The following is a 23,781-nucleotide window of genomic DNA, read 5'->3' as shown; positions in this document are numbered from 1 at the left end:
TGTTAAAGTTCTGTTAGTTCCATTGTTAGTTAATAAAAGCCTTCTTTTACCGAAGCTTTGTGCCTCGTGTCCAATTGATGCACATCAATTTTATTAACTAACATTAAGCTCTCGACGGAAGAAAAAAAAGGAGAGTATGGAGCAAATCCTAAAGCCAGAACGTCTGACGCTAGATCCACGTGCGGTGGGCGCTTCTAACACCTTCGACCACTGGCTGAAGTGTTTTGAAGATTACCTGGCAGCCTCCGCAGCGGTCACCACAGATGATGACAGACTCCGGGTCCTCCATGCGAGGGTAAGCGACACAGTCTACCTCGCGATCCGTGCGGCCACCACTTACCCGAGGGCCCTCGAGCTTTTAAAAAAGCGCTATACGAAACCTCCCAACGAGATCCACGCTCGTTACCTCCTCGCTACACGACGTCGGCAGTCGGGCGAAACCATGGAGGATTACGCCAATGAGCTCTTGCAGCTAGCCAGGGGCTGTGACTGCGAAGCTGTGTCGGCTGAGCAGTACATGTATGACCTCGCCCGAGATGCGTCTTCATACATCCGTCTCAAGCTGCTAGAAAAGGGAAAGCGGTTCACCCTGATCACGGACCAGCGGTCCATGGCGTTCATGTTCAACAACACGCAGAGGGGCAAGATCAAGAATGACAAGATCTTGCGGTGGAGAATTGAACTCTTCACCTATAGCTACGATATCATGTATCGTCCAGGGAAACTCAATGATCCCTCGGATGCCCTCTCGCGCGGAACTACGCAGGAGGATCGCTTGAACGCCCTCCATAATGACCTGTGCCATCCTGGGGTCACTCGGCTCTACCACTTTGTCAAAGCCCGCAACCTGCCTTACTCGGTGGAGGACGTCAGGTCGGTGACAAGGAGCTGTCGGATTTGCGCGGAATGCAAACCGCACTTTTACCGACCTGACCGGGCACATTTGGTCAAGGCCACTCGCCCCTTCGAGAGGCTGAGTGTGGATTTTAAGGGCCCCCTTCCCTCAACAGATCGGAACGTGTACTTTCTGAACATAATAGACGAGCACTCCCGGTTCCCGTCTGTTGTCCCCTGCGCGGACATGTCGACTGCCACGGTGATCAAGGCATTCCGTGATCTTTTTACCCTGTTCGGGTACCCCAGCTATATCCATAGCGACAGGGGCTCGTCGTTCATGAGTAATGACTTGAGGCAAATCCTGCTCTCAAACGGGATTGCCTCTAGTAGGACCACGAGTTACAACCCTAGGGGTAATGGACAGGTGGAAAGAGAGAATGCTACAGTCTGGAAGGCTGTCCTATTGGCGCTGAAGTCCAAAGGCCTTCCAGTCTCCCATTGGCAGGAGGTCCTCCCTGATGCGCTTCACTCCATTCGCTCCCTCCTGTGTACGGCAACCAATGCTACTCCCCACGAGAGGATGTTCTCATTCCCTCGGAAGTCGTCCTCGGGGATATCTTTACCAGCCTGGTTGACGTACCCAGGACCCGTCCTTCTGCGGCGACATGTAAGGACCCGCAAGTCCGACCCCTTGGTCGAACAGGTCCACCTCCTCCACGCCAACCCTCAGTATGCCTATGTGGCATATCCTGACGGGCGAGAGGACACAGTCTCGATCCGAGACCTGGCGCCCGCAGGGGACGTAGCAACTCCTGTCGCTCCCATACCCCCAGTGACGAATCCCTTATCCCTTATTTCTCCTCCGGACGTGGCGCGGACAGCGCCGGGACCAGTGCTTAACAGTTTTACTCCAATGCACAGCTTGCCTGAGCCCCGGAGATCGGCGCCATCGCAGAATGTATCGGGATCCCCTGCACTACCGCTTCATCAGGGTCAACCGGCCTGTGAGTCCGTGGGAGAACAGCTGGACGCTGTTTTGGAGAGAACGCCACCGCAAGCACCTACTCCGGTGTCACCGCCGGTATTGAGGAGGTCACAACGACGGTGCGGTCCTCCAGACTGTCTGAACTTATAATCTGTTGACATTTTAGTCTGTTTTCGTGCCCCGCCGGCCTTTGTTCTCAAAGGAGGGGTGAATGTGGTGAACCATCGTTGGTTCCCACTGTGGGATTGTTCTAATGTTGTTGTTGGGTTGTTCTAATGTTGTTGTTGGGCTAGGGTGGGATTGATACACCTGTGGTTGTTACTGTTGTGGCACATCCCAGTCGGGCTCCGCCTCCTGGGAGAGGTATAAGACCCCCTGCTCGGGCGGGACCTCTTCAGTCTGGGATAGAGTGTTAAAGTTCTGTTAGTTCCACTGTTAGTTAATAAAAGCCTTCTTTTACCGAAGCTTTGTGCCTCGTGTCCAATTGATGCGCATCAAGGCTGGGACTAATGCTCTGGAGACATGAGTTCAAATCCCACATGGCAGCTAGGGAATTTAAATTCTGCTGAATAAAAATTAATGAATAAAAAGCTAGTATCACTAATGGTAGCTACATATCCATATTGTCAATACCCGTCTGATTCACAAATGAGGGAAAGAGATCTGCCTCTTTCATCTGGTTGGATACTCCAGGCTCAAAGCAAAGTAGTTGAATCTTTACATCAGTGGTTCCCTAACGGTGCGGTGTGCCACACTGGTGCGGCGAGAGAGGATGGCAAGTGTGGCGGGAAGATTCAAGGAAGATCAAAGAAACATTTAAACATGGTTTAAACCAGCATTGTTTTACAGTTTCTGGATGTCCCATGATCATATTATAAAGTAGTTGTGTTCAATGTTATGAATCAAGCACTGCTAAGAGTTGTTTTTTTTTGTTTTTGAATGTATTTCTTATCAATAAAAAGTTTGGTGTGGCGCGAGTAAATTTTTATTCTGAAAGTGCGGCTCAGTGAAAAAAGTTTGGGAACCGCTGCTTTACATCCTTGTGAAATGGCATAGCAAGCCATTGAAATTTCCCAACTGTGAACACCCACCTCAGGAGTTAGTCCAGGCCTAGGTTAGGAGGCAGAGTATGGATGGGAACAAGATGTTACAGCAGGGCACAGACGATATTGAGAGTTAAATATTTGTTTGGAATTCAAGTGGCAAAGTGGGAGGTCATCTATTTTGAATCTGAGAAAGACAAATCAGGCTACTTTGTTCAGCATGAAAGGTGGGCAGCTGTGGAGGAACAAAGTGTTTCAGTGTTCACATATACAATAAGAAGTCTCACAACGCCAGGTTAAAGTCCAACAGGTTTATTTGGTATCACAAGCTCGTGATACCAAATAAACCTGTTGAACTGTAACCCAGTCCAATGCCGGCATCTCCACTTCATATATACAAATCACTAAAGGACAGTGAACAGCGGCAAAATAGCTAATGGAATGCTGGCCTTTATCTCAGGAGGGTTGGAAGTCAAAAACATCGAAGAGATGGTTGAGCTGTGCAAAGTCTTGATTTGACATCATCTGGAGCACTGCATTTAGCTTTGGTACAGAATCCCAGGAATGGAAGACAAGGCAGATTTACTAGGATGGTGACATAGCTTAGATTGTTAAATTAAGAGAACAGTTTGGATAAACTCCACTAGTACTTCCCTTAACTGAAAAAGACAAAGGGTGATCTAATAAAGCTGTTTCATTTTTTTCTTTATTCATTTATGGAACATGGGCGTCACTGGCTGGCCAGCATTTATTGCCCATCCCCAGTTGCCCTTGAAACTGAGTGGTTTGCTAAAAATATTCTGCACATAACCTTTTGATCAAATGAATATTTCTCCTCAGAATTTACTGTTGAGAAAAGCATGGATGTTAGAGAACTTGGGGAAATAAATAGTGATGTCTTGAGGAGTGTACATATTACAGAGAAGGAGGCGCTGGAAGTCTTAATACGCATCAAGGTAGATAAATCCCCAGGACCTGATGAAGTGTATCCCAGGACATTGTGGGAGGCTAGGGAGGAAATTGCGGGTCCCTTAGCAGAGATATTTGAATCGATAGTCACAGGTGAGATGCCTAAAGATTGGAGGGTGGCAAATGTTGTGCCTTTGTTTAAAAAGGGCTGCACAGAAAAGCCTGGGAATTACAGGCCAGTGAGCCTCACATCTGTGCTGGGTAAATTGTTGGAAGGTATTTTGAGAGACAAGATCTACAGGCATTTAGAGATGCAAGGACTGATTAGGGACAGTCAGCATGGCTTTGTGAGTGGAAAATCACGTCTCACAAATTTGATTGAGTTTTTTGAAGGGGTAACCAAGTAGATGAGGGCAGTGCAGTTGATGTTGTCAACATGGGCTTTAGCAAGGCCTTTGACAAGGTACCGCATGGTAGGTTGTTGCATAAGGTTAAATCTCACGGGATCCAGGGTGAGGTAGCTAAATGGATACAAAATTGGCTTGATGACAGAAGCCAGAGGGTGGTTGTAGAGGGTTGCTTTTCAAACTGGAGACCTGTGACCAGCGGTCTGTCTCAGGGATCGGTGCTGGGTCCACTGTTATTTGTCATTTATATTAATGATTTGGATGAAAATTTAGGAGGCATGGTTAGTAAGTTCGCAGTTGACACCGAGATTGGTGACATAGTGGACAGTGAAGAAGGTTATCTTGGATTGCAACAGGATCTTGATCAATTGGGCCAGTGGGCTGATGAATGGCAGATGGAGTTTAATTTAGATAAATGTGAGGTGATGCATTTTGGTAGATTGAACCAGGGCAGGACTTACTCAGTTAATGGTAGGGCGTTGGGAAGAGTTACAGAACAAAGCGATCTCGGGGTACAGTTCATAGCTCCTTGAAAGTGGAGTCACAGGTGGACAGAGTGGTGAAGAAGGCATTCAGCATGCTTGGTTTCATTGGTCAGAACATTGAATACAGGAGTTGGGACGTCTTGTTGAAGTTGTACAAGACATTGGTAAGACCACACTTGAAATACTGGGTACAGTTCTGGTCACCCTATTATAGAAAGGATATTATTAAACTAGAAAGAGTGCAGAAGAGATTTACTAGGATGCTACCGGGACTTGATGGTTTGAATTATAAGGAGGGGCTGGATGGACTGGGACTTTTTTCTGCAGAGCGTAGAAGGCTGAGGGATGATCTTATACAGGTCAATAAAATAATGAGGGGCATAAATCAGCTAGATAGTCAACATATTTTCCCAAAGGTAGGGGAGTCTAAAACTAGAGGGCATAGGGTTAAGGTGAGAGGGGAGAGATACAAAAGGGTCCAGAGGGACAATTTTTTCACACAGAGAGCAGTGAGTGTCTGGAACAAGCTGCTAGAGGTAGTAGTAGAGGTGGGTACAATTTTGTCTTTAAAAAGCGTTTACACAGTTACATGGGTAAGGTGGGTATAGAAGGATATGGGCCAAATGCGGGCAATTGGGACTAGCTTAGGAGTTTTAAAAAAAGGGCGGCATGGATATGTTGGACCGAAGGGCCTGTCTCCATGCTGTAGACCTCTATGACTCTAATGACAAGGAAATTCAGATGTTGCTGTCAGTGGTTCTAGCTTGCTCCAGAAGTTGCACTGTTGAGGACCACCCTTCGTGCTGTTTGGACTACAATCAGTGGAAGTGAACCTCCACTCTTACGCTGTTAGTTAGAACATAGAACATAGAACAGTACAGCACAGAACAGGCCCTTCGGCCCACGATGTTGTGCCGACCTTCATCTGAAACCAAGATCAAGCTATCCCACTCCCTACCATCCTGGTGTGCTCCATGTGCCTATCCAATAACTGCTTAAATGTTCCTAAAGTGTCTGACTCCACTATCACTGCAGGCAGTCCATTCCACACCCCAACCTCTCTCTGCGTGAAGAACCTACCTCTGATATCCTTCCTATATCTCCCACCATGAACCCTATAGTTATGCCCCCTCGTAATAGCTCCATCCACCCGAGGAAATAGTCTTTGAACGTTCACTCGATCTATCCCCTTCATCATTTTATAAACCTCTATTAAGTCTCCCCTCAATCTCCTCCGCTCCAGAGAGAACAGCCCCAGCTCCCTCAACCTTTCCTCATAAGACCGACACTCCAAACCAGGCAGCATCCTGGTAAATCTCCTCTGCACTCTTTCCAGCGCTTCCACATCCTTCTTATAGTTTCACTATAAAAACCCATGTAATACAGTGGAACTGGCTTTTTTAACATACTAGGCACCCACCACTCTCTGTGTAAAAGATCTGCCTCGTACATCTCTTTTAAAACTTGCCCTTTGCACCTTAAACCTATGCCCCTAGTAATTGACTCTTCCATCCTGGGAAAAAGCTTCTGACTATCCACTCTGTCCATAGCTCTCATAATCTTGTAGACTTCTATCAGGTCTCCCCTCAACCTCCGTCGCTCCAGTGAGAACAAACCAAGTTTCTCCAACTTCTCCTCATAGCTAATGCCCTCCATACCAGGCAACATCCTGGTAAATCTTTTCTGTACCCGCTCCAAAGCCTCCACATCCTTCTGGTAGTGTGGCGACCAGAATTGAACACTATATTCCAAGTGCGGCCTCACTAAGGTTCTATAAAGCTTCAACATTGCCCATTTTTAAACTCAATACCCCGGCCGATGAAGGCAAGCATGCCGTATGTCTTCTTGACTACCTTCTCCACCTGCATTGCCACTTTCAGTGGCCTGTGTACCTGTACACACAGATCCCTTTGCCTATCAATACTCTTAAGGGTTCTGCCATTTACTGTATATTTCCTATCTGTATTAGACCTTCCAAAATGCATTACCTCACATTTGTCCAGATTAAACTCCATCTGCCATCTCTCCGCCCAAGTCTCCAACTGATCTATATCCTGCTGTATCCTCCGATGGTCCTCATCGCTATCCGCAAATCCATCAACTTTTGTGTCGTCCGCAAACTTACTAATCAATCCAGTTACATTTTCCTCCAAATCATTTATATATATTACAAACAGCAAAGGTCCCAGCACTAATCCCTGAGGAACACCACTTGTCACAGCCCTCCATTCAGAAACGCACCCATCCACTGCTACCCTTTGTCTTCTTTGACCCAGCCAGTTTTGTATCCACCTTGCCAGCTCACTTCTGATCCCATGCGACTTCACCTTCTGCACCAGTCTGCCATGAGGGACCTTGTCAAAGGCCTTACTGAAGTCCATGTAGACAACATCCACTGCCCTATCCTCATCAATCATCTTCGTCACTTCCTCGAAAAACTCGATCAAGTTCGTGAGACACAACCTCCCCTTCACAAAACCATGTTGCCTCTCACTAATACGTCCACTTATTTCCAAGTGGGAGTAAATCCTGTCTCGAAGAATCCTCTCCAATAATTCCCCTACCACTGATGTAAGGCTCACCGGCCTGTAATTACCTGGGTTATTCTTGCTACTCTTCTTAAACAAAGGAACAACATTGACTATTCACTAGATCTTTGTGGGCAGCTTTCTTCCTGGTCAGCGATGAGTGCCCTTGTCTTGCTGCTACCACAAAATTGAGGTGATATTGTTTGATAGTGCAGAGTGAAGTAGCAACATTAAACTTAACTGCCTTACTGAGAAAGACCGCAAGATACTTTTAATTCGTCAACAAGAACGGTTCCAACATGATCCTGGTTTCAACTATTTATGGCAAAACGTTTGATTATTTCATCAATCCCTCTCCAGAAGAATCTTTGCAGTGAGACACGAGTGAAATGCGAGGCAAGGAAGAAGGAAATCTGATGAGAGGTAATCCAATCACTTTTGACTTACATCATCCTGGATGTCCAGATCACAACTGGCTTTCAGCAGAATTCGCACAACGTCAATGTGGCCCTTGTAGGCAGCCAAATGCAGTGCAGTACGTCCATGCTGAAAATGTCAAGGCAGGCAACAATGAGAGATGGTTTAATACATAAAGGCTTCACTTAATCTCTCTCACACGGAGATTGTTTTGCAATGTTTACAATTCCAAACCTGTCCCCCACATGGTCAGCATAGGCGTACCTCATGGTTTGATTCTGAGCTTTCTTCTCTTCCTTATCCAGATGCTCTCTATTGGTTTCACTGTACATACTTTGAATATCTACCCTTTTAACAATCAGAACACAGCAAAAGGTAGCCATCGAAGTTTACAGCAGGAGGCCATTCACACCATTGCACCTGTGCTAACACTTTGAAAGAACTATCAGCTATGCCTCATTTCTGACCCATCCTGAACTCCAGTTAAATGTTCATTTTTCAAACTCCCCTTTTAAAACTTTCTGAATTCTACTTCCACCAAAGTTTCGGATGGAACATTCCAATTAGTCTGCGGTGGTGGGGCAGGCCGTTTGGAATGTCGTATTCGGGCACCATTTTGAAAATGCACCCAACATCACTGACTTGACCAATTATTGTGGACCTGCTGAAAATGAAGATGGACCTGCTGAAAAAACAGATGGATGTGCAAGAACATTCCGAGACCGGAAGATAGACTTCCACGGCGCTGAATCTGGAAGCTCCTCCTGTCAATAGCTGTCCAGGGCTGTCAACCATCCCAAACTCTGGAGGCAACCCCAGGCATTGTTCAGATAAGTCTCAATATCTGCATGCCAAACATGTTTTGTGCCAGTGTGTTTTCCCTCCAGCATCACGGACAATTGGACGTGGGAGGAAGATTTGGTTAAGCCTTCATCTGCATTACATTTTGCTCTTGGGGCTAAAGGGATCAAGGAATATGGGGGGGATCAGGATATTGAATTCGATGATCAGCCATGATCAAGGATGGTGGAGCGGGTTCGAAGGGTTGAATGGCTGACTCCTGCTTCTAGTTTCTATGTTTCTATCCCATTAGTGAATGCCAGTTTCACCAGCAGCCTTCAGTCAACAGTGGACAGCAGCAGAAGAGCCTGCAGGGTAAGAACGAATTCTGGGCCTCCTGCCAAATTCTACACCACCCCACCCACCTCCCCATCACCCCCGGCCCATTGAACAAATTGGCAGGGGCATGGGAGAATTCTACCCAGCATCTTCTTAAGTGACACCATGATTTTTAGAGCTTCTTTAAAGTTTTCCTGTACCTGAATATTCTTCTGCTCTTAAATTGGAGTATATAATTTTGGAAAAGTAGTTTTGGCAAGTATTTCTTTAAAAAATATCATTCTGGGATATAGGTGTCTGATGAGGACAGCATTTATTGCCCATCTTTAGTTACCCTTAAGAATGGGTACAATGGGTTGGTGAGTCTTCTTCTTGAACTGTTGTAGTCAATGTGATGGAAGTGCTGTTAGACAGCAGGTTCCAGGACTCTGACCCAGTGACTATTTCAATTAACTGTTCATCCTGATAAGCAATGAGTGCTTACACTAGAGGATCCCCACATACTCCAGCATGGTAAAGGAATACCGATGTGCACCCAAGCCCTGTTTAAAATCCAACTCTTTGACCAAACCTTTGGTCATCTCTCCCAACCTCTCCTCCTTTGGTACAACAGCCATTTTTAATTATTTCTCCTTGAAGTGTCTTGTAACAATAGTAATAGCAATATAAGATAAAGAGAATGTGAAAAGGGTAAATAGAAGAAATGAAAGGAAACTGTACAGTCTATTGTTACAGTCCTTATCCAGATCCCGGTACATGGGGGAGGTTGGTCCCTGGCTGGACCAGTAGCATTTTGTTTAAGTTGTTAAATTTGACATTAAAGACACCTCCTTTTGGAACAAGAGTGCATGGATTTTGAACATGCAAAAATAAAGCAAATTTCTTATCCAAATTTAGAAAGATAAAACAATTTACAAGATCTATCTTATACTTGATAACATTCAGAATCAAGTTGAGGTACATGTGAATTACTGTGGTCAAACACACCACACTGTACAATAAATGGTAGATGCGACAGATCGCATAGATTTCTCAGTAACCCACTCCGATATTAGTATTCACTGTAAGTTACACAATCTCTTTAAAACTTTGTCTCCCTTTTTAGCAATTTCCAGTTTTCAACTTTGAAGATCTAGCTCTGGAATTCCCTCCAAAAATCACTCCAATTCAGACTGCCTTAACCACTGCTTCCTTCCAGGTTTGCTCCTCAGGACTTCTCCTGAGCCCTGACTGCCTTGAAGACTGCTCAGCATAACATCTCTGCTGCCTGGAGCCTCTTCTCCCTGTTTCTCAACACACCTAGTTACGTAGGACTTCCTGAGCCTCAACTCTTGCATGCACCGAGCTATCCATGCCTCCCAAAGCTTCTGCTAAGCTGTACTCTCTCAGCAGCATGGAATACGGCACGGTGTTCACGGGCAGCATTGTGGCACAGTTGTTAGCACTGTTGCCTCACAGTGCCAGGGACCCAGGTTCAATTCCCGGCTTGGGTTACTGTTTGTGTGGATTTCCTCCGGGTGCTCCGGTTTCCTCCCAGTCTGAAAGACGTGCTGGTTAGGTGCATTGACCCGAACAGGCGCCGTAGTGTGGCAACTCGGGAAATTTCACAGTAACTTAATTGCAGTGTTAATGTAAGCCTTACTTGTGACTAATAAATAAATACACAACAAATGACCACTGGAGCTTTGTCTGAGCCTCATCTCCACAGAGTTACCAAATGGCTCCCAGGGCCAACGACAGCATTTTAGCTGCATGAAGCTAGTCACTTTGTTCTTCACCTGATTAATTGGCTGACTAAAATTGACTTGACCCTTGAACTGCTCTTCATTGACACTTGAATGGATATGAAGGACCAATCAAAACGCACACAGCGGTTTCCAGGAAGGAACCAATGTTACAGTCTCTGCAGGGACACACAGATCAATAAATTTCCGAACAATAAGCACATTAAATGCAAAGGAATAGTTAAGGAGACGGAAAGATAGCTCAGGGATTAAGTGGAGGGAGTCGAATAGTGGACAGCAAAGGAACTAAATAGATATTTTAAATTGTTTTGTATAAGTGAAGACGGGAGCGACACTGTAGATGCTGGAGGAAGACTATGAACAATTAGTTGACATAACTGTAGAAAAGCAATTGGCTCAACAAAAAAAACAAGAACACGGTTGGATAAAAGTAAGTGGGCCTGATTTCCTGTCCCATAGGCTGCGGAGAAAAGTCAGAGAGAAGCAGGCAAAGGTTCTGATCACAATTATTCAATCCTCCTTTAATATGCAAGGTGTACTATTGGAGTGGAGTGTGCCATTGTAACAGCTTTGTTACTTTTGCTGCAAATTCTGGTGAATCTTCCCTATGTCCTTTTTGGAGGTCTTAGGTTCTTTCATTGAGTTCCATGCCCGAAATTACCTGCAATACTCCAGTTGCCTAATAATGTTGTGCATAGAATGAACATATTTACAGACTGCACTCAACCAGGCTGTATTTGCAAAACTCAAAACAAAACGTCTACTGTTAGATGCGATTCTACGATTGGGCAGCACGTACTGAACAATCATGAGTGCGTTAATAGCTATACAAACAACCAATTTAAGTCAAGCTCACAACGCGGCTTGTTTACTTCTTATGTAGAGAACCGTTCTCTGCAGACAAAAGGGATATGTTCAAGCCTTGTGCCTTTTTTGAATTACCTGGGAGCTTAGGGAACCTTTAGTTTCCCATTGCTTTCTCCATGGCAACACCTTGACTAAGCTGAGTCAAATTGCCATGCCAATTAGTATCTTTATCTCCTGTGATATAAATTATGATCGTTCCCAATTCGGGATTCTTGCATTTGTCCTGACGAGTGCAGGATGAAAAGGTTTGGCAATATGTCTCTCCTTTCAGCAATATTTACTTTGCTGTTATATTTAGTGTCCCTTTGTACAAGTCCCAGAAAGTCATTTTTATTTTTTCTGATTTTTAAAAGAAACTGCAGTGTGTCTGTACTTCAGATCTCTCTGCCTCTCTATCCAGTTTAGAAATTACTGTGTAGATCATACTTTTATACACAGTTTATTTTGCCCCAAATTTGTTACTTCAAATTTCTCTGTTAAACAGCTGAAGAACATTATAGTGTTGGTGGAAAATTACGTAGCAAGAACTTGTTAAAGCTCATTGTTGCCATTATGCATGACCCATGCTGCGGAGTAATTACCGATCATGTTGTGCGAGCTGACAGCAAGCGTTAAACTTGACAGATTAGCAAAGGCTGCAGAGCTCAGAAATACTTCAGCTTTCCGCACCCTATCCTTTCAGTTTAGCAGAAAGTTGAAGTATTAAAAAAAAGCACGTCCCTAGTAACTGCTGCAGCAACATTTAGCAAAAGCTCAAGAAACCCACAAGGACTCTTCTCTAAAAATATGAGTTCCAGAGATAACCTTTAGATTTGTACATAAACAGCTTTGATTTGATTTATTGTCACATGTATTGTTGTACAGTGAAAAGTAGGTTTCATGCGGACTATACGGACAAAACATACTGTTCAAATGGTCTCCTGCTCCTATCTTCTATGTTTCTATGTTCATAGAGAAGGAAAGGAGAAGGTGCAGAATGTGGTGTTACAATCACAGATAGGATGTAAAGAAGGGTCATCTTAATGTAAGGTAGGTCCATTCAAAAGTCTGATGGCAGCAGGGAAGAAGCTGTTCTTGAGTCGGTTGGTATGTGACCTCAGACTTTTGTATCTTTTTCCCGACGGAAGAAGGTGGAAGAGAGAATGTCCGGGGCGCGGGGGTTTCTTAATTATGCTGGCTGCTTTGCCGAGGCAGCGGGAAGTGTAGATGGAGTCAACGGATGGGAGGCTGATTTGCATGATGGACTGGGCTACGTTTACGACCCTTTGTAGTTTCTTGCGGTCTTGGTCAGAGCAGGAGCCATACCAAGCTGTGATGGACCCGGAAAGGATGCTTGATGAAGTTGCTGTACTTTCCATGTTTATTGCACTCATGTAGACAGGAAATAACTTTGTAATACCCTGTACTATGTATACTCCCATATAAGCACAACTGCACTGAACACAACTATTGTTATTTTTCAGACAGATTGGTGACTTTTTTGTTGCAATTTTTAAGACAACGTCCCTCAGCAAGCCACAAGATTGAAATTTCCTAAGTTCTGGTCAGTTGCTCCTACAATTACCAAATGAACAGAGGAGTAGGCCATTCAGTTCCTTCAGCCTGTTCTGCCATTGAATGGCTGACCTGTAGTTTAACTCCATTCACCTGCCTTGGCTTCATCTCCTTTTATTCCCTTGCCCAGCAAACACGTCTATCAATTTCACATTTAAAATCATGAATTGAGCTAGTATCAGCTGCTTTTTGTGTGAGATAGTTCTACAATTCCACCATGCTTTGCATAAGGAAGTGTCCCCCAAGTTCTCAAATGCTTCATTCTGATTTTTAAGGTCCACTTATCCTAAATCTCTCCACCAGCAGGAGAGAACTTTGCTTTCTACCTTGTCAATTCCTCTCAAAATTCAAAAATCCTCTGTCAAATCATCCCTGTCCTATTATATTGCAAGGAATGCAAGCCCAATTTATAGAATTTCTACTCATAACGTAGATTCATAGGGACATATGTTTGAGTTGATGGGCAAGAGGTTTAGGGGGGATGTGAGGAAAAACATTTTTACCCAGAGGGTGGTGACGGTCTGGAATGCGCTGCCTGGGAGGGTGGTGGAGTTGATTTGCCCCACATTCTTTAAAAAGTATCTGGATGAGCACTTGGCACATCTAACATTCAGGGCTATGGGCCAAGTGCTGGCAGATGGGATTAGGTGGGAGTTCAGGTGTTTCTAATGTGTCGGTGCAGACTCGATGGGGCGAAGGGCCTCTTCTGTGCTGTATGCTTCTATGAACGTAACTTTTGGCGACCTGGTAACATTGATGGGAGGGAAGTCAGTAGAAGATGAGCAATGTGAAAAAGGGCAGCAAGAGACCAGGGCTACTTGCATTGGAAGTTCTCCCACAGGTAATGTCAGTGGGCAGGAGTCAAACACAGAATGAATCCCAGAAACAACCACACTAAACACGGGTGGCAGTGTGGTTAGCATTGCTGCCTCACAGCGCCAGGGACCGGGTTCAATTCCGGCCTCGGGTCACTTTCTGAGTGGAGTTTGCACGTTCTCCCCGTGTCTGCGTGGGTTTCTTCCGGGTGCTCCAGTTTTCTCCCACAGTCTGAAGATGTGCCGGTTAGATTGATTGACCATGATAAATTGTCCCTTAGGGCCTGATTTTACCATTTTCATTCTAAGTGCGGAATCTGGGCGCATTTCAGATCCGACTTGGAAATCTGCTTTCAGGCACTCCCATACGCACTCAGCCTGAAAAAAAATCGCGGATCTGAATCGCGCTGTGGGCGGGGCTTATCGCGCCCGAAATGATCAGAGCTCTGAACTGCGCGTGCGCAGTTAGAAAAAAATTTGGGGGGGGTGAGGATAGCAGGTGTGACTGATCATCCCCTTGGCGGGGGGGGGGTGAGGATAGCAGGTGTGACTGATCATCCCCTGGGGGGGGGGGGGGGGGGGGGGGAGAGTGTGACGTATAATCCTGTAGGGCGGGGAGGGGGGGGCTGCTACTCTGCGGCCTATCAGTGGGGAGGAAGGGGACAGGGGGTGTTTGAAGTATGCGGCCACTCCAGAGAGGAGGGATTCGTTCCTCTGGTGGGGAGGGGGGGGATCGGCCGCAGAGTGGCCCCAAGATGGTCTGTGTCAGAGAGCCGCTCTCTGCTTTTTTCTTCACGCCTAGGCGCGCTGTCAGATTTTTTTCGAACTGCGCATGCGCAGTTCAGAGCTCCGATCGTTCAAGTAGCGCTAAGCCCCGCCCACAGTGCGAATTGGACTGGAGCCGGCAAAACGCGGACGGGCGCGCTGGCAAAGAGGATTCCAGGCGCAGATCTATTTGACGCCCAGATTCGGCACTTAGACTCAAAATGGTAAAATCAGGCCCAATGATCTGCCCTCCTCTCTCCCTGCCCCCACCAGAGAATGATCTGACTCGCCTCCCTCCACCACCGCCCCCCTGCCAAACCAGACAACGATTGGGCCTCCCTCCCCAACCCTCACCAGAGAATGCTCAGGTCCGCCCCACTACCCCCCATCACCGATCTGGATTCATTAATTCAATTTAAATGCATGCAAATGCATTTAAATTACCGTTGCGCCCGTTTCGGGCGCGAATCGGATCGCGGCCATTCCCGGGTCTCGACAAAGTGGCGATCTGCGCGGACACAGGCGCAGATTGCGTTAATGGCCTCACACCCGACTTTACCACGTTTTCACACCCGCAATGGTAAAATCAGGCTCTTAGTGTCAGGGGGACTAGTAGGGTAAATGTGTGGACTACGGGGATAGGACCCGGGTGGGATTGTTGGCAGTGCAGGCTCAAAGGGCCAAATGGCCCCCTTCTGCACTGTAGGGATTCTATGATAAACAAAAAAATATTGTTTGTACAGTTCTTTCTATTTTAAAACAAGCACAACTAAAAAGTTAAATCAAGTGTTACTTATAAAGTGTTCTCTCATCTTCAAATCCTCAGGGCTCTGTGCTCCTTTATAAGGTGCCTGTCCAGGCCTGAATTAAGCCTCAAACAATGGTATAAATGTCCAGCTGCACTGGTATACATACATGGTAATTATCACAGCACAAAATATAACTGAAATGTCTTGTTTGCACTCTAACAACATCTAATACAGAGGCATGGCAAATAGAATTTGCACTGATTCTCTGGATCTTAAGGCCTTCTTCGATCTGTCCTGAGAATAGATTAGCTTGATATAACAGAATGGGCACACATGACTGTTAGATTTGAACTCATGCGATCATTAAAAATCTATATTCAGAACCATACCTATATCCTGAAACCTCTAATGACCCTGCTTTGTAAATTAAGGAAACAGATAGTTCCAGCAATAGGGAACAGAGCTTCTTTCATAACTGCTCAGAGGCAAGCCACAGATCTGTTTCGGGTACCATACTAGAAGAATGTCTGGTATCCGAGCAACGCAGCAAAGTGGAGAATGAATTCAGCTTTTTTTTAAGACAGCTTTGTTGGCCTCTACTGTTTCACGTCGAGCTTTGGTGTTCAATGGTGAGTAGAGCCTATGAAAAAACTGAATTTCAAGAACTTTTTCACAACTGTGAGCAGAATACGAACTTGTACCTTTTAATGAGGAGGAATTTCTTCAGCCAGAGGGTGGTGAATCTATGGAACTCTTTGCCACAGAAGGCTGTGGAGGCCAGGTCACTGAGTGTATTTAACATAGAGATAGATAGGTTCTTGATTGGTAAAGGGATCAAAGGTTACGGGGAAAAGGCAGGAGAATGGGTTTGAGAAATTTATCAGTCATCATCATAGAAATCATAGAAACCCTACAATGCAGAAGGAGGCCATTCGGCCCATCGAGTCTGCACCGACCACAATCCCACCCAGGCCCTACCCCCACATATTTTACCCACTAATCCCTCTAACCTACGCATCCCAGGACTCTAAGGGGCAATTTTTTTAACCTGGCCAATCTACCTAACCCGCACATCTTTGGACATGATTGAATGATGGAGTCATGATTGAAGTCATGATTGAATGGCGGAGCAGACTCGATGGGCTGAATGGCCTAACTCTGCTCCTATATCTTATAGTCTTAATTAGCTCATAATGCTTTTGGCTAATAAATTTAGTCTTCTTCTCATTTTGTTTGGAACTCTGAAGTAGCTTTCTGTCTCACAGCGGTCAACTCTACGTTAAGCATCATCTGGTGTGGTTTGAAGTCCCACTCTGGCATGGCAATCTCTACCACATCTGCTGCAGAGGAAGACCGTGGCTGAGAGGAGATAGGATTCACCAAAATCATAGAATCCCTACAGTGCAGAAGGAGGCCATTCAGCCAATCGAGTCTGCACCGACCACAATCCCACCCAGGTCCTATCCCCGAAGCCCCGTACATTTAAGACCATAAGACCATAAGACATAGGAGCGGAAGTAAGGCCATTCGGCCCATCGAGTCCACTCCACCATTCAATCATGGTTGATTTCAACTCCATTTACCCGCTCTCTCCCCATAGCCCTTAATTCCTCGAGAAATCAAGAATTTATCAATTTCTGTCTTGAAGACGCTCAACGTCTCGGCCTCCACAGCCCTCTGTGGCAATGAATTCCACAGACCCACCACTCTCTGGCTGAAGAAATTTCTCCTCATCTCTGTTCTAAAGTGACTCCCTTTTATTCTAAGGCTGTGCCCCCGCGTCCTAGTCTCCCCTGTTAATGGAAACAACTTCCCTACGTCCATCCTATCTAAGCCGTTCATTATCTTGTAAGTTTCTATCAGATCTCCCCTCAACCTCCTAAACTCCAATGAATATAATCCCACGATCCTCAGACGTTCATCGTATGTCAGGCCTACCATTCCTGGGATCATCCGTGTGAATCTCCGCTGGACCCGCTCCAGTGCCAGTATGTCCTTCCTGAGGTGTGGGGCCCAAAATTGCTCACAGTACTCCAAATGGGGCCTAACCAGTGCTTTATAAAGCCTCAGAAGTACATCCCTGCTTTTGTATTCCAAGCCTCTTGAGATAAATGACAACATTACATTTGCTTTCTTAATTACGGACTCAACCTGCAAGTTTACCTTTAGAGAATCCTGGACTAGGACTCCCAAGTCCCTTTGCACTTTAGCATTATGAATTTTGTCACCGTTTAGAAAATAGTCCATGCCTCTATTCTTTTTTCCAAAGTGTACGACCTCGCACTTGCCCACGTTGAATTTCATCAGCCACTTCTTGGACCACTCTCCTAAACTGTCTAAATCTTTCTGCAGCCTCCCCACCTCCTCAATACTACCTGCCCCTCCACCTATCTTTGTATCATCGGCAAACTTGGCCAGAATGCTCCCAGTCCCGTCATCTAGATCGTTAATATATAAAGAGAACAGCTGTGGCCCCAACACTGAACCCTGCGGGACACCACTTGTCACCGGTTGCCATTCTGAGAAAGAACCTTTTATCCCAACTCTCTGCCTTCTGTCTGACAGCCAATCGTCAATCCATGTTAGTACCTTGCCTCGAATACCATGGGCCCTTATTTTACTCAGCAGTCTCCCGTGAGGCACCTTGTCAAAGGCCTTTTGGAAGTCAAGATAGATAACATCCATTGGCTCTCCTTGGTCTAACCTATTTGTTATCTCTTCAAAGAACTCTAACAGGTTTGTCAGGCACGACCTCCCCTTACTAAATCCATGCTGACTTGTCTTAATCCGACCCTGCACTTCCAAGAATTTAGAAATCTCATCCTTAACGATGGATTCTAGAATTTTGCCAACAACTGAGGTTAGGCTAATTGGCCTATAATTTTCCATCTTTTTTCTTGTTCCCTTCTTGAACAGTGGGGTTACAACAGCGATTTTCCAATCCTCTGGGACTTTCCCTGACTCCAGTGACTTAGTGATTCTCCAGTGATTTACCCTTGCTAATCCCCCTGACACTAAGGGGAAATTTAGCATGGCCAATCCACCTAACCTGCACATTTTTGGACTGTGGGAGGAAACCGGAACACCCGGAGGAAACCCACACAGACACGGGAGAACATGCAAACTCCACACAGACAGTGACCCAAGGCTGGAATTGAACCCGGATCCCTGGCGCTGTGAGACAGCAGTGCTAACCACTGTGCCACCGTGCCGCGCTCTGTTTTCTCTGGGTCATCTTCTCAGAAAGGTAAGCTTTCTGTTTCTTCCTCTTCCAATGCCCATCCAAATAGTCGACCTCCAGAGGTCATGGCCGTCAGTGACTGTCTCCCAGTTGTCAGTGTCAACGTCCACCACCTTCATATCTCGCTTGCAGGTGTCTTGGTAGCAGAGGTATGGATGTCGGGAGATCATCACCCAGTGGCCAATTCACCATATGGAAGATCTTTGCGCATATGCTGTCATCCATCCAATGGAGTGGAGCCAGTTTTATAATAATTGACATATTATTTTCACTTACTGCCCTGGAGGGTGGAGACTATCTGTACACTGGGCTGACACCCAGGAGAGCAATTGCCTCCAAATGCAGCAGAATGGTAATGCTGACACCTTGTCTAGTTGGATATCCTGGCACAGGGGCTGTGATTATTAGCCAGACTAATGACCTAATCGCATTAACGGGGTATTTGTTACCGAGACAACCCAGAGCACAGCCTGCTAAATGAAAAATCACTGGCAGAAAGCTGTTTCCCCCTGAGCCACCAGAAGGAAAAGAAACATCTAATTTCATAAAGAAGGTTTCTGCTTTCACAGACAAGCCAAATCTGGTTTGTTGCAGCATCAGCTTAACTTCCTTTAATGCTGTTTTCTCTCATCTTTGCAGCAGTCAGATTGATTCCCTAAGGTGCACAAAGTGGCCAACTGATATTGTCCTGTGTCTGCAGAATGTATAAATGTATTAGAAATTAAGTCAAGGGGCACATCCTTTCCTCCAAACATCACTGTCTCAGACAGTGTACAGCACCTGACATTATTTCCACATTGTATGGTGCATATTTGATGAAAACCTCCTGAGTGATCCTAACAAGTCTTTTAAATGTATATCGTATATTTTTCTTACTTCCTAAATCTGTTGTGCTGTACTGGAGTTCTTCTGAGACGCATACAAGATTGGGAGAGCAAAGATCTCATTAACTTAGATTTAACCTTAGAAATATGATAAAGTTAAGCTTCCCCCTTGCAATACAAAGAGTGAACACAGCCATCAACTACAGGTACTAATTTTGGCACTGGATATACCTTGCATAACTAGGAGGCTAAAACTCTGCTGCCCAGTGTCCTAGCTCCTACAAAAATTTCAGTCACCCATCACCCCTGTGTACACTGGCTCCCAGGCATGTTCCAGCTCTGACATCCTTCCATCTACAAAAGATGATGGGCACACAGCAACCAATCCATTGCAACTGGGGTGTCTTCATTTAGTGCACACTTGCTGATGGTTGAGGAGGCCAATCCTTGCAACATAGGTTCTGCCACAAGTATCACACATGAAGCTGCCAGATGTCTTTGTGAGTTGTTGTTTTCAGAGTTGGTGCCAGGATGCTGTAGCTACTGGTCATCAGGGTGATGCACACCAGGCTACTGGAGATGTCACCATTTTTCTCTGGGATCAGCCAATGCTTCCCAGCTGCAATAATTGATGTTTGGCCTTCATGTCACCCTTGCAAGCATCTTTGAAGCGGGGCTTTAGACATCATACTGCTTGTCTAGCTCCAGATGCATCACCATCCAGAAAATCCTTGGCTATGCAACCATCTTCCATCCTGCGGACGTGCTGAGCTAATGAATCCCCCTCTGGTTGATAAGTGCTAAAAAATGTGGGAGCGCTGATCTTCACAGGACTGCCATATTATACCCATAATACACTGCAGACAGCAAAAATGAAAATACTGAGCTTCTTTTCTTGATAGATGTAAGTAATTAAAGTTTCACAGCTTTACAGCAAGGTGTTGAAAACACTGGCCTCATAAGCCATCAACTTCATTCTAAGTGTCAGCTTAGAATCACTACAGTGCAAAAGGAAGCTGTTTGACCCATCGAGCCTGCACCAACAACAATCCCACCCAGGCCCTATCCCTGTAATCCCATGTATTTAACCTGCTAATCCCTTTGACACTAAGGGGCCATTTAGCATGGCCAATCAACCTAACCCGCACATCCTATAGAATTATAGAATTCCAACAGTGCAGGAGGCCATTCGGCCCATTGAGTCTGCACTGACCACAATCCCACCCAGGCCCTATTCCCACAACCCCTCATATTTACCCTGCTAATTCCTCTGACACCAGGGTTAATTTACCATGGCCAATCAACCCAACCCCCACATATTTGGACCTTGGGAGGAAAGCGAAACACCTGGAGGAAACCCACGCAGACACAGGGAGAACGTGCAAACTCGACAGTTACACGAGGCTGTAAATTAACCCGGGTCCCTGGCGCTGTGAGGCAGCAGTGTTAACCACTGTGCCACCCTGACAGACCTTTATATGTCTTTCTGTGACTCTGTGTCATATTTTGTGTTCTAATACTCCTGTGAAGTGCCTTGGAGCATTTTATTGCGTTAATAGAAATTAAAACAACAATTTAAATTTATCAGCCAAGGTGCTCTGTCTTTCAGTTTAATCTTTCCTGGATGTTGAGAAGCAAGTACTGCCCACAGAGACCCGGTCAGGCAACGTGAAGGTGAATTTAGTAATGCAGTCCCATGGTTTGGGCTTATGCAGCAGATGTTTGAGGGTTAAAGCATGACTGGCCACTCTAGTTTGCGGAACTGTCTTGTTCCTTGCAATCCACAAAGCATGTTTTCCTGCCTTATATCTAAGTAATTAATCTCTTGTTTAATTACCTAGATGAATCGGAGCAAGGATCCTCACGCTGTACACACCAGCTACGAGAATGTACAGGCACCATTGCATAGTTCCCTTCTCTTAAAGTACATTTGAACAGATACTCTTATCACAGACTGAGACTTAGCTCTGGACCAGATTGGTTTTATAAGACAGGTGAAGGAACAGAAAAAACATACTTTTCTCAACTCTCAATACATCATGTAGTAAAGACACTGCTCACTTTCTTTCCTAATTCAGACTTTAAACAGAAGTTTACTTGCTGTAGCTTCAATCTAGACAAGCTCCAGTTTGGCCAACATTTTAAAAACACACAATTCCGAGGCTGCTGGCTGCAAGAACAAAACACTGACTTATAGACTGCTATGTTGTGCAATAAGAAAACTCTGGTCACTGAACTCTCATTAAAAAGGGTTATAGCTAATCATTGACCCTGTCCTGTTCTCAAAGGTCTCAGACATCGCTGTTAATCAAAGCCACTGCCCCGGGTTAATATCTGATCTTTGTTGTGTGTCATGGTGGCATCCACAGCTACACTGAAACAAAAGGCAGCCAATAGTTCCATCTCACATCATAATCACATTAGATCAAACAGACCAATATTGAATGGTCGGCCAACCTTTAACTAAGACAAAGATGTCTGTGAGAATGAGACAGGCAAATAGCACTTCAGAAGGCCGATGTGATTGTTCCAAGAGAAAGATTTGCATTTTATAGTGACTTTCATAACTCCTGGACTTCTCTTTCGAGCCAGTGAAGTGCAGTCACTGTTGCATTATGGGAAATGTGGTAGCCAATTTGTGCACAGCATACTCACACAAAGTGCAATAGGATAACAAGAATGTTATTGACTGAGGGACAAGTATTGACCAGAACACCAGGGAAAGCTCCTCTATTTTCCCTTGAAATAATTTCATGGGATCTTCCACATTCACCTGAGGAAAGAGGCAGGGTCTCGATTTACTGTCTCATCCGGCAGTGCAGCATTCCCTCAGTACTACACTGGTGCATCAACCTTGATTTTCATGCTGACATTCTGGAGTGGGACTTGATCCCATAATCTTCAGAATCAGAGACAAAAATGATATCTTATCTTATAATTTTGGAACTTTAATATGATACAAGCAAAGGTCATCTGTGTTTTCATTGTCTCCAATTAACCTGTTCCTGTTATCCAGTGCATCCTCCTGTACAGATTTGGTTTTGGCTATGATGGTCCCAGCTCATGGTCTAGGTACAAAAATGAAGAGCGCTATTTTGATGAGGTATCAGAGAGCCGCAGTGTCCACATCATGAGACATTGCCTTGGGAAGGTCAAGAAAAACTTAAATACCTTGTGGGGCTTTCACAACCTCCTGATGACTGATAAACAGCTATGGTTCCATGAGATAGTGTTAAACGGATTTGATTTATTACTGTCACATGTATTATTATAGGGAATAATAATACGCTATACAGAAAGCATACCATACATAGAGAAGGGAAGGAGAGAGCGCAGAGTGTAATGTTACAGTCATAGCTAGGGTATAGAGAAAGATCAAATTAATGCAAGGTATGTCCATTCAGAAGTCCAATGGCAGCAGGGGAGAAGCTGTTCTTGAGTCATTTGGTACATGTCCTCAGACTTTTGTATCTTTTTCCTGACGGAAGAAGGTAGAAGAGAGTATGTCTAGGATGCATGGGATCCTTGATTATTCTGGCTGCTTTTCTGAGACAGCGCGAAGTGTAGACAGTGGCAATGGGTGGGAAGTTGGTTTGAGTGATGGATTGGGCTCCATTCATGAACCTTTGTAGTTTCTTGCGGTCTTGAACAGAGCAGGAGCCATACCAAGCTGTGATACAACCAGAAAGAATGCTTTCCAAGGTGCATCTGTAAACATTGGTGAGAGTCTTAGGGGACATGCCAAACTTCCTTAGTCTTCTGAGAAAGTAGAGGGGTTGGTGGGCTTTGGTAACTATAGCATCAGCACGGAGGGACCAGGACAGGTTGTTGGTGATCTGGACACCTAAAAACGTGAAGCTCTCGACCATTTCTACTTTGTTCCCATTGATGTAGACAGGGACATGTCCCCCAACACACTTCCTGAAGTTGATGACTATCTCCTTCGTTTTGTTGACATTGAGGAAGAGATTATTGTTGTCGCACCAATTCCTCTATCTTTTTCCTGTACTCCGTCTCGTCATTGTTTGAGATCTGGCCCAGTACAGTGGTGTCATCATCAAACTTGAAAATTGAGTTGGACGGGAATTTGGCCACACAGTCATAGGTGTATAAGGAGTATAGTAGGGGGGCTGGGGACACAGCCTTGTGGGGCACTGGTGTTGAGGATGATCGTGGACGAGGTGTTGTTGCCTATCCTTACTGATTGCGGTCTGTGGGTTAGGAAGTTCAGGATCCAGTCGCAGAGGGAGGAGCTGAGCCCCAGGCCATGGAGTTTGGAGATGAGTTTCATAGGAGTAATGATGTTGAAAGTTGAGCTGTAGTCAATAGATTGTCAAATCTTTCAGATAAAACATTAAACTGAGGTAATTGTTTTGCCTATTTAGAGGAATGTAAAGATCCTATGACAGTATTGAAGACAAAAAATCCTCCTCGGTCTCCTGTTCAACATTTAATCACTCAATCCACTAAATCCTTTTAAAAAATGCAGAT

General features: G+C 45.2%; 1 protein-coding gene across 4 annotated transcripts in view; it reads right to left on the bottom strand.

Annotated features, from left to right (window-relative positions):
- Positions 1–23,781, bottom strand: part of ankrd6b (ankyrin repeat domain 6b) — a 213,386-nt gene that overhangs the window by 51,747 nt on the left and 137,858 nt on the right. For all 4 annotated transcript variants that reach the window (XM_078212489.1, XM_078212492.1, XM_078212493.1 and 1 more), the window contains one exon: positions 7,642–7,740. In XM_078212489.1, the coding sequence (XP_078068615.1) occupies positions 7,642–7,740 (99 nt within the window). The remainder of the gene's footprint in view (positions 1–7,641; positions 7,741–23,781) is intronic.

The sequence above is a fragment of the Mustelus asterias genome, chromosome 5 (genome assembly GCF_964213995.1).
Source record: "Mustelus asterias chromosome 5, sMusAst1.hap1.1, whole genome shotgun sequence".
Classification (NCBI taxonomy): domain Eukaryota; kingdom Metazoa; phylum Chordata; class Chondrichthyes; order Carcharhiniformes; family Triakidae; genus Mustelus; species Mustelus asterias.
The sequence above is the reverse complement of the archived record's forward strand: the minus strand, read 5'-3'. Positions and strand labels throughout refer to the sequence as shown.